Source organism: Ruditapes philippinarum, unplaced genomic scaffold (assembly GCF_026571515.1).
Source record: "Ruditapes philippinarum isolate M1 unplaced genomic scaffold, ASM2657151v2 ctg38_1_1_1_1, whole genome shotgun sequence".
Lineage (NCBI taxonomy): Eukaryota > Metazoa > Mollusca > Bivalvia > Venerida > Veneridae > Ruditapes > Ruditapes philippinarum.
Genome location: NW_026860353.1, coordinates 232759 through 243756, shown reverse-complemented (window position 1 = coordinate 243756; position 10998 = coordinate 232759). Strand labels below are relative to the sequence as shown.

The 10998-nt window shown below is 33.2% G+C and overlaps 1 protein-coding gene across 1 annotated transcript; it reads left to right on the top strand.

Annotated features, from left to right (window-relative positions):
• The first annotated feature begins 2120 nt into the window (after window positions 1–2120).
• Window positions 2121–9008, top strand: LOC132759762 (patched domain-containing protein 3-like). The gene is made up of 4 exons (XM_060751594.1): window positions 2121–2273; window positions 3264–3412; window positions 3848–4047; window positions 5712–9008. The coding sequence occupies exons 3-4, from the start codon at window positions 3924–3926 to the stop codon at window positions 6221–6223; spliced, it is 636 nt and encodes a 211-aa protein (XP_060607577.1). The 5' UTR covers window positions 2121–2273; window positions 3264–3412; window positions 3848–3923; the 3' UTR covers window positions 6224–9008.
• Window positions 9009–10998: the final 1990 nt, after the last annotated feature.

Here is a 10998-nt window from a genome sequence, read left to right as displayed (position 1 = left end):
TTGATGATTTCTAGGTCAAGTTTGAATATGGGTCACCTGGGTTAAAAAAACTAGGTCACACTGCTCAAATATGGATAATCCTAGTTAACACTCTAGTGGTCACATTTTTGGCTCACCTGTTATGAAACTTGGTCAAAATGCTTGTCTAGGTATTTGTTCGAATGAGTTCGATGGGTCAGGTGAGTGATCTAGGGCCATCATGGCCCTCTTGTATAAATAACCCTCAAACCAGACCTGCAATATTGATATATAGGCAGATATATTGTTTTTGTCTTTATTGACCTTGTTACCTGTCTTCTTATAGACAACTTAAATCTTTAAACCTTAGCCATGATATATTCAAAAACTTTAAAAAAATATTTTCTTGACACCAAAATTCTAATACTGTATCTAAAAATTAATTTGCAAGGTTGAACATTCACAAATTTTTCTTTCAGTGTTGTTCATATTAAATAGTGCAGTGTAGAAACAAATATTTATTTACACGAAAATCTTCAGGTTGCAAAATTTAATCCCTCGTGAAATTTTCTAATTTTGCAGATTGAATGCTCTTATTAAGCTATATCTGGACATACATGTACAATATGACCTTAAACACTAAATGATTTAAGTGTTCAAGGTCAAATTTTCAAAATTAAAGAAATTTTACAATAACTCATGTTTAATGTTTAACCAAATTTAAGTTGACCTGAAACTGCTGAGCAGTTTCTCTCAAATTTAAAAGTAAAAACTACAGTAAAGACTCTAAAAACCGACCCCTCTGAAATCCGAATGATTTTCAAGGGCCCGAATTTTTAATAAAATGTGAAACTAATTATTTCTGGGATTTTTTAAAAGATAAAAGATTGATCATATGTATAGTCAGCTTTATTTCGATATTTATTATATGTATGAATAATAATGTTTCCATTACATATTTATTTCAATAACCAATAAAAAAGTTCCATTTCAGATAAGGTGTTGTTTTCATTTCTAATTTTCTATTTATGAATTGGCAAAACAAAATACTCAAGACATTTATTACAAAAAGAAATTGAAAATATGACTAAGACAGACAAAAGTGTAGAACAGTAAATACAAAAGAATTTAATTAAACAAAGTCATTGTACAAACACATCATAATAATCAATAAATGCATGAAACTTCTGAAAACTGGAATCCTCTTTGAAAAAGTCCAAGTAGGGTCCGGTTTCACTGTAGATTTATAGTTAATAATCTTTAGATATGAATGTATTAAGTAACCCCTTATGCTATGTTTACATGTTGGTTGTTATCGTTATCTGAAATCTGTGCCAAGATGAACAGGCGATGTGTTGTGGATGGAGAAATTTTCATGGAAGAAGAGTTCCTGGCTGCCGTAGATAAACATAATATCCCATACCCAGTATTCAACTCACCTACATAGGGAGATATTAATTATGCTACATTTTTGGGAGGTAAATATCTAAATTGCTCAAAATTGAATCCTTAGCTTCTGACAGCAAGTGGATCTGCCCATGTGACCAGTGCAGACCAGTCATATCATTTGCAGGCATCAAAAAATATTTTCTGAGTCATTAACTTGTCCTACAGGATGAGTAGCTGTTAAATCCAATGAACAGGTAACATTTTTCAACTCTTACTCTGGTCACTATCATTGGGTATGTACAGTATTTTTTGTGAAATTTAATTGTGTTAAAGTCCACCCTGTCTACATTTGGCACCTGGGGTTTAAACAATAAACTTCCAACATTTGCACCATGTGATCTCCCAATACTACTTAGTATTGGATCATATTCTATCAATAAATCATCGTTTTCCATTTTGCCAGCCGAAAATTTTCATATCAAGTCACTAATGTGCTTCATCTAGCAAATTTTTCATGTTCAGTGTACAAAAATTTCATAACAAATCCTATCTGTACTCGAAGTATCAAAGATAAATAAAAAATAAGGTGATGTGAAGTAGAAATGTCATATACATTGTTGAGTATAAATTGATTCTATTTGACTCATACACAGCTGTGACACAAGGTGTAACTTAATGTAACTTTGATTTGAAAAACAATAACCCAATAAAAATTTCCTTTTTTTAAAGAAATATAACTTAATTCATAATGATCTACAGCTGGAATTATTTAAAGGAATATTCTAGTCAGCATATTGATATAGCATATGGATAGTACAGTTCAGTGAACGAGGAGTTGGAAAAAATTTGACATGTGATATAACACTATTCGGAGGAACAATGGCTTTGATGATAGTGTATGCATTTGCGGCTACATTTTCTTCAAGGTATTTCATTTCTCTTCTTCTTGATCTTTCTCGGGGTTCAAATAATGACGGGTATATTTCTTTGTACATGTACATAAATGTCTCCGTTTACTGTGCAATTATGTATATAATACTGTTTAAGTGATTTATTTTGTTTCTGGAAATATATGTGATTTTTGCGAATTAAAATAATTAGCAAATAAATCAACTTTAGTAAAGTCTTCAGTGGCCATTCATCATTTTAACATTACACCATTGCAGTGGTTTTCATGTTAATATATCCCATAAAGAATAACATCTTGCTAAACACACATATAACATGATTAATTTGTTCATTTAATATTTTACACTATGAAATAATAACAAAAAAGGTAGTGGAAATTCGAGAGTCATTAATTCCTGCCTTTGCTTGTGACTTCCAAAATATAATGCTTTTCCTCCTTTACCTACATAATGAAACTTCCAATGTCAGACATTTTGCAGAATCGACTTTCAAATTTTGGAACTTAATGAAATCCCTGTAATATAACCTATAACAAAAGAATTATTTTCATACAGTTTAATTGTATGACAATTGATGATTATAAAACCAAATTTAAACCACTTGCTGGAATACATTTTCTTGATTGGTTAAAATGAGTTAAAAATTTTGGTAAATGTTTTTATTCATTTACCAGTTAGTATTTGATTATCTAATTGTTATAACAAGCGTGCTAATATTACTGGAGTTCTGGAAATCTTACTTTAGCAAATATTTCGGCACACAAAAAGTCCTTTATTGGACATTTGCAAACTTTTTGTTATGTAGAAATATTCAATGATACAGAACTTAGTAAATGTATATTTTGCAAAAATATTCAATACTGGAAATTGGCAAAATTTAATCCCTCAATAAATGTTGTTTTACTGGGATTTGATTCTTTATTGATCAGACAGAGTGATCACTTTTCCATATTTTATTCATTTGATCTTGTATAGATTTACAACTTGATATTCTTGTTTGTATTACAGAGCATCTGATCAGGTTGGACAAAGGATCTGGCTAGGGTTTGCTGGAATTCTTGCTGCTGGCATGGCTATCACATCATCTATAGGTCTATGTTCTTTAGCTGGAGTTGGCTTTGTGACCATAGTAGGCGTGGTTCCATTTCTTATCATAGGTAATTAATAACCCTTCTTGTTCAGAATTTGTGTAAATATCTGCTGTTTATTTTTGACTGTGTATTTTATTTTGAATTTAATTCAAAAATTAGAAATACTAGAATTATCAGCTTGTATGTATTTTAGACTGTGTTCAGACTGTACAGATGATCAGACTGGTTTGCCTCCATACTAACTTACATGACATTGTTACTTCTTTTGTTGTTTTTATTCTCATTCATATTAAAGAAACAGGTTTATAAACTTAACAGTAAGGGATACATTTTTGCTATTTTTGTTTTAAGATCTAATTAAAAAAATACAGAAGTCTTAAACTGAAAGGTAATCAACTTACATGTGTATCTGGAGATTAAAAACATGTCCTTTTTTACATAGTTTAGCATGATCACACAAAGGCTATGCTACTGTTTATTTTAATAGACTACTATTTTCAGGTATTGGTATTGATGACATGTTTTTACTGCAGTCGGCTTATCAGCAGCTCAGACTGAAACCAATGTGGCAGATAAAATGGCCAAAACAATGTGTGTTTCTGGTGTAGGTGTCACTATCACCTCTCTAACAGATCTTATTGCATCCATGGCGGGTGTTGGGTCAGAGTTTGTGGCGGTCCAGAATTTCTGCACTTATACAGGTAGTTAGCAGACATTATAGAGTTTGGTCAGACTGCAGCGATGTGAAGACTAGCCTGGTTCTTCACTGACAGCGAAAGTTTCGGCAGGGAAACTGTTAATTTAAATGATATATATACATGTATTATATAAAATCATATGATTATTAAGAATGTCTTGAAACATGAAAAATGATATGTGAAAAAAAAATTATGCAACGTATCTTACCATAAAGCATGACAATCGTCTTCATATGAAATAACGATAATTATACAATCTATCCTTTGTTTTTGAAATGATATCTGATGAACACATTGTTAATCCCCTTCCGCTTAGCATGAAGGGGATTATAGGAATGGCCTCCGTCTTTCAGTCTGTCCGTCAATAACACTGAAATAATGTCTGATGAACACATTGTTAATCCCCTTCTGCGTAGCGTGAAGGGGATTATAGGAATGGCCTCTGTCTGTCTGTCAGTCCGTCTGTCCGTAACACATTCATGTCCACTCCATAACGGGTTGCTATCCCCCAAAGTCAAAGTCACACTTAAAGGTCAAGTGTTAAAAAGTCTACATTTCGTGTCCTCTTCATAACTTTTAAACCGCTGAAATGTTTTTGAAAATATTTTTTACACAAGTGATCACCATTATGAGACAATGTGCAGTGCACAATAACTAGGTTGCTACCCCTAGGGTCAAGGTCACACTTTTTGGTCAAGTGTTAAAAGTTTACATTTCGTGTCTGTTCCATAACTTTAAAACCGCTGAAAATCTTTTAAATTACTTGGCACAAGTAATCACCAGTATGAGACAATGTGCAGAGCGCAATAGTTGGGTTGCTTCATCCAAGGGCAAGGTCATACTTAAAGATCAAGTGTTAAAAATCTAAATTTCATGTCCGCTCCATAACTTTTAAACTGCTGATTTAAAAAAAAATAAGTACCATTATAAGATGATGTGCAGAGCCCAATAATTGGGTTGCTTCCCCCAAAGTCAAGGGCACACTTAAAGGTCAATTGTTAAAAGTGTACATTTCGTGTCCGTTCTATAACTTTTAAACCACAAAAAATATTGAAATTGAAATTACTTGGCACAAAAAGTAATCACCATTATTAGACGATCTGCAGAGCGCAATAATTGTGTTATAAGTGTACATTTTGTGTCTGCTCAATAACTTTTAAACTGCTGAAAAAATGTTGAAATAACTTGGCACAAGTGATCATCATTATGAGATGATGTGCAAAGCGCAATAATTGGGTTGCTACCTCCAAGGTCAAGGTCACACTTAAAGGTCAAATGTTAAAAAGTCTACATTTTGTGTCTGCTCCATAACATTTAAAACGCTTAAATGTTTTTAAGATGACTTGGCAGAAATCATCACCATTATGAGACAATGTGCAGAACCCAACATCAGGGTTGCTACCCTCATAGTCAAGGGTAAATGTTCTTCATAACTTTTTGACTTTATGAAAGATTTTAAATTACTTGGCACAAGTAATTACTATCAAGGTCCTGTTTTGTTAAAGGTCAAGAAGTACACATTCATGTTTGCTGCGGAAGGGGATTTAGCTGTCCTTCAGACTGCCTTGTTTTGTTTCAGTTATGAAAGAAGTTATTTGATTTAATTAATCTCTATACAATCTTCACACTGAAAAGTAATGTAATTGTCTGTTTCTTTTATATTTCAGCTGTTGCAGTGGTGTTTTGCTATTTAAACAACATCACATTTTTCGCAGCCTGTGTTGCTATCAATGAACGACGTGTAGATGGCAATCGCCATTTTATGACATGTCAACCAATAAAAACCAAGGAAAAGTTATTTGAAGAAAGGGAATCCAACTTAACAGTCACTTGCTGTGGAGGACGTGCACCGAGGAACCGAGAAGAAGCGGAAAGCTTGATTGACAAACTCCCTCGTTGGCTGATCCCGAAAATAGTCCTTAAATTACCATGCAAGATTATCATCTTGGTTTTATATATTCCGTACATTATCTTTGCAATATACGGCTGTATTCACATGAAACAAGGAATGCCTTTCTCCCAGTTAGTCAGTGATGACTCGTACTTCTTCAAGTACTCTGAATGGAATGAGCAACATTTCCCTCGACAAGCTGTGGTGATGTTTGTTATAACAAGTACACAAAATTATTTCCTACAGGAAACACAGTCACAGGTGGATAAATTGATTTCTAGAGCATAAGCCAGTTCTTTCTTTGAAGAAAACTATGAAGTAAATTGGCTTAAATCCTTCAGAGAATCACAATATTACAGTGTTGGAAATGCGTTTTTATTTGGGATTGAAAGGGTTTTTCAGTGATCCGCAGTACATGATGTATTACAATGATGTTGCAGTGGACTTAACAAAAGCGTTATCCTAGCATCTCGTGTATATGTACGGTCGAAAAGTGTTAAACATAACGAAGAGGGGGAACTTATGTTAGAAGCACGAAAAATAGCTGAAACTGCTTCAATTGATTGTTTTGCCTTTTCAACAGTGTTTACAAAAGCCGAATTGTATGTTCGCATTTTAAGACTGACTGCCCAATCTGTTGGTATTGCTCTTGCATCAGTTTTTGTGATCACATGTTTATTTATGCCATACCATGTACTGATTCTGTTTGTCACTGTGGCTGTTGCTTCAATAATGGTAGGTGTTGTAGGCTATATGTTGTATTTGAATGTGTCGTTAAGTGCAATCTCAATGGTGATGTTGATTATGAGTATTGGCTTTTCTGTTGACTTTACGGCCCACATTTGCCATGGTTACATGATGTCTGATGGAGGGACACGCCCTACTAGGGTGCAGCAAGCAATTGATAAAACTGGTGCTCCAATTTTCCATGGTGCCGTCTCGTCTATCTTGGGTGTGTTAGCTCTTGTTGGTGCAAAATCTTATATTTTCCGATCGTTTGCTGCAATTAAGGCGTTTGTCTTGCTTTTTGGCATCATGCATGCTCTGTTTTTACTTCCGGTGGTTTTTTTCCTGGTTCGGACCGGGAAAAAATAACACAGAGACAGAGGATAAAGAGTCAGATAAGTCAGCAATGGCCAATGAGGATACGGAAGCAAATGATATTAAATTGAAAAAGATGTATCCGACAATGATAACTCGGCAGGTGCGAAGTTGTTGAAAGTTACCGAGGATAAAGAATCAGAGAAGTCAGCAATGGCCAATGAGGATACGGAAGCAAATGATATTAAATTGAAAGATGTATCCGACAATGATAACTCGGCAGGTGCGAAGTTGTTGAAAGTTACCGAGGATAAAGAATCAGAGAAGTCAGCCATGGCCAATAAGGATACGGAAGCAAATGATATTAAATTGAAAGATGCATCCGACAATGATAACTCGGCAGATGTGAAATTGTTGAAGGTTACAATGAAATCCGACACTGAAATTAAAGGGGAAGATGTATGAATGTAAAGCATCAGAATAATTTTACCTCACGATGATGTTTCGTAGTGAATAGAAATTATTTGCTGAAGTATATTACATTAATAAATATACAGTATGTCTTACCTGAGTATTGTAAAAAATTTGATCAAAAGTTTGTTATAGATGATACATGTTTGTTATAGATGATACATGTATATGGATAGTCTGTTTCACACATAGGAGATGTAATAATTCACTATAGTAATACTTGATAAATGTTTTTCTATTGTAAACCATTTGTTGTAGTGTTAAATGGACAAAAAAATGCTTTTCAGTATTGTGATTAACTGCCTGATAGTGGGAAATCTCATCTTGTATGTATGTCACAACTATCACATTATTGTTTATTGGCAATCGTAGTTGAATTGTTATTTGTGAAATGGATAATTAAGGATATTGTATTGTTTTTTTTTACAGATTTGTGCATTTACCTGAATATGAACTAGCACTTCCTTTGTCAGGTATATTGCAATACCTTTGTTTGTTATTGTGTTTTATTGTGAAGCCTTTTATTCAGTAAAATGAAAAGAAAACGGGGTTACAAGCAAACATACAGTTTATGATTGTAAATCCTCTTTACCTTAATATACTAATTCTAAAAAGCTATATAACAGGAAATATTCATGTTCTCTTAATAAAGGAAGAACTTTAGCTGCATTGAAAATATTGTTTCTCTTAGAATATTTTGTTGAAATTTTAGATGAGGTAAATTGGTCAAAGTGGGCTGTTTGTTTCCTTGTGATTTTCCTTGGAAGTGAAGCATTCAAGAGTGAAAATTAATTTAGAGAAATTTCAAGTGATGGCAGCATAAACATATTGTAAAATTTTTAATATATTAATTGTTGGAAGCAAAATTTTGCTTTTTTAATTGGAATCTCATTGTTTTTTGTATACAATCTCAGTTTGAAAACTTAAGAAAATGTTTATTTCTTTTTTATTGTTTTGTATGATATAGTAATAATATCATTTACCTATAACAGTATACAGTGCAGCCTGGTTAATTTGGTTATCCTTGCAGTCTGACCAGGCTCTATACTGTTGATAGTTTGATACTGACATCCCTTTAACTGCTAATGGACTGTTCCAAAATCAAATTAGGACTAGTCCATTGTACAAATTCAGTAGGGTAACTGATAGGAGTATGTTTGTAAGAGCAATAAAACTTTAACCTTTGACCTTTAACCTACTGGAACCAAACATGATTACCCTTTACCACCAGTATATAGCCAGACAGATATTATCACCTATTACTGCATGGTCTTTAACAACAATGACTTGTTGTTTGGAAGGAGATATTGTGACATGTACAATTTAATATACATGTATACAAGGGTGAAATAGTGCAGGTATTTATTGGAGACTCCTCTGTTAGTCAATACCTATTCACATTTTTGTGGCAGTATTGTATATGTATTCAGTCATTATGTATATTTATGTGTAAGTTGTTATTTATGTCAATGTATCACAGAGAAATACAAGGTATTTTCCAATATTATCACAACATTTTTAGTAAGAATGGCATCAGATGCAGCAGAAGTTTTGTATTTATAAGATTTTTTTAATAATCTTAATCAAGTGCAATATATAATGTTTTATATATATATTATTATGTTCTTTTTCATGTAAAACATGCTTCATCTGTTCCTTCTTATTTATATCATGTTTGTTTTGTAACGCACGGCTTAGCCATTCAATGTATCATTTTATCATTTAAAAGTCTTGTTACAAAGGCCTGTCTTTGTAACTGTTTCAGATTTTTATTTCATCTTGCTACATTAATATTTACCACCTTATGGTGGAAATATAGTTTTATTTTTGTTCCCGGTGATTTGAAGTAGTGTTACAATTTTACAATATACTGCGAACTTGTGTTATATAGTAGTGAAAATTGTGCATGAAATGCTTCTAAGATATAAAAGTACTATGTATTTATGTTTCTGTGCCAAATGTATGTTAATGTTTTGATTAAAATGCTTCAATATTGACACAGTAAGTCTTTAACTATTAGTTATCATGTTCATTAGTGCCGATTAAATTTGTGCTTGATATTTATTGCCATTAAAAGTATTGCAATAATATGTTGTTTTTCTTTTTATATGTATCCTTTATCAGCTCAGGGTGAGCTTTCGGGATCCTTGAATGTCCGTCGTCCGTCCACATTTGTTCGTTAACACTCTAGTGGTCCATTTTTGCCTTAATCATCAGCAAACTTTGTCAGGATGCTTGTCTAGGTAATTGCTCGCATGAGTTCCAACATGGGTAATCTCAGATGAAAAACAATTAAGGTCACAGGAGCTAAAAAGAGAAAAATCTTGTTAACACTCTAGTGGTTACAGTTTTGATCCAAATATCTGAAAGTTTGTTTTATGATTTCTAGGTCAAGTTTGAATATGGTTCACCTGTGGTTAAAAACTAGGTCACACTGCCCAAATATGGAAAAACCTTGTTAACACTCTAGTGGTCATATTTTTGACTCAATTATCATCAAACGTGGTCAGGATGCTTGTCCAGGTAATTGCTCAGATGAGTTCGAACATGGATCATCTCAGATGATAAACCAGGTCACAGGAGCTAAAAAAAGAAAAATCTTGTACTGTAGTGGTTACTGTTTTGATCCAAATATCCTGGAAAATAGTCTGAAAGTTTGTTTTGATGTTTTCTAGGTCATGTTCGAATATCGTTCACCAGGGGTCAAAAACTAGGGCACACTTCCAAAATATTGAAAAACCTTGTTAACACTTTAGTGGTAACATTTTTGACTCACTTATCATCAAACTTTGTCTAGATAATTGCTTGAATAAGTTTAAACTGATTATGACATTCACTCATCAATGACCTTAATCTTTAAGGTCAAATTATTGTTTGTTTTTGGTTTTACGTCACACCGACACAGTATAGGTCATTTGGCGACGTTCCAGCTCTACTGGTGGAGGAAGACCTCAGGTGCCCTTCCGTGCATTATTTCTGGCACGAACCCCGAGTAGAACCACCGACGTTTCGTAAGCTAGCTGGATAGCTTCCTCACATGAAAGAATCCAAAGTCCCTGTCGGGATTCGAACCCACAGCGATGAGGGGCAAGTGGTTTGAAGTCAACGACCTTAACCACTCGGCAACGGACGCCGTCAAATTATTGAATTTTACTTGACTTTTGCTATAATTGACTATAACATAATACTTGAGAACAGCTTCGTTAAGGACAATGTGTTTGAGAAGACCAAACAGTCTTTATTTTGGATATGTGATGAATATAGGATATCATATTCGCGTAGATTCGTTGCTAAATTTATTTCAGTATCAAGCTTACACTCATTCAATATCCTGTATGTCATAAAATAAGTTCGTGAACATGTTTATTATCAATACAAAGGTTGCACAATTCATTAGGATTATCTCATTTTAGTTTTTGCTTAAAACTATTATTATTATCTTTATTTCCTCCATCACTGAAGAGCATTTACATTATACATATTACAGATAGTACAAAAGATCATATATACAGTAGATATAAATACAAGATTGTTTTAGAATTATATAAATT

What these genes read in the sequence shown, in the direction of transcription:
- LOC132759762 (XM_060751594.1), top strand. Translation starts at nt 3,924, where the DNA reads ATGGCCAAAACAATGTGTGTTTCTGGTGTAGGTGTCACTATCACCTCT. An exon ending in GAATTTCTGCACTTATACAG is followed by an intron (nt 4,048 to 5,711) that starts GTAGTTAGCAGA and finishes TTTATATTTCAG; the next exon opens with CTGTTGCAGTGGTGTTTTGC.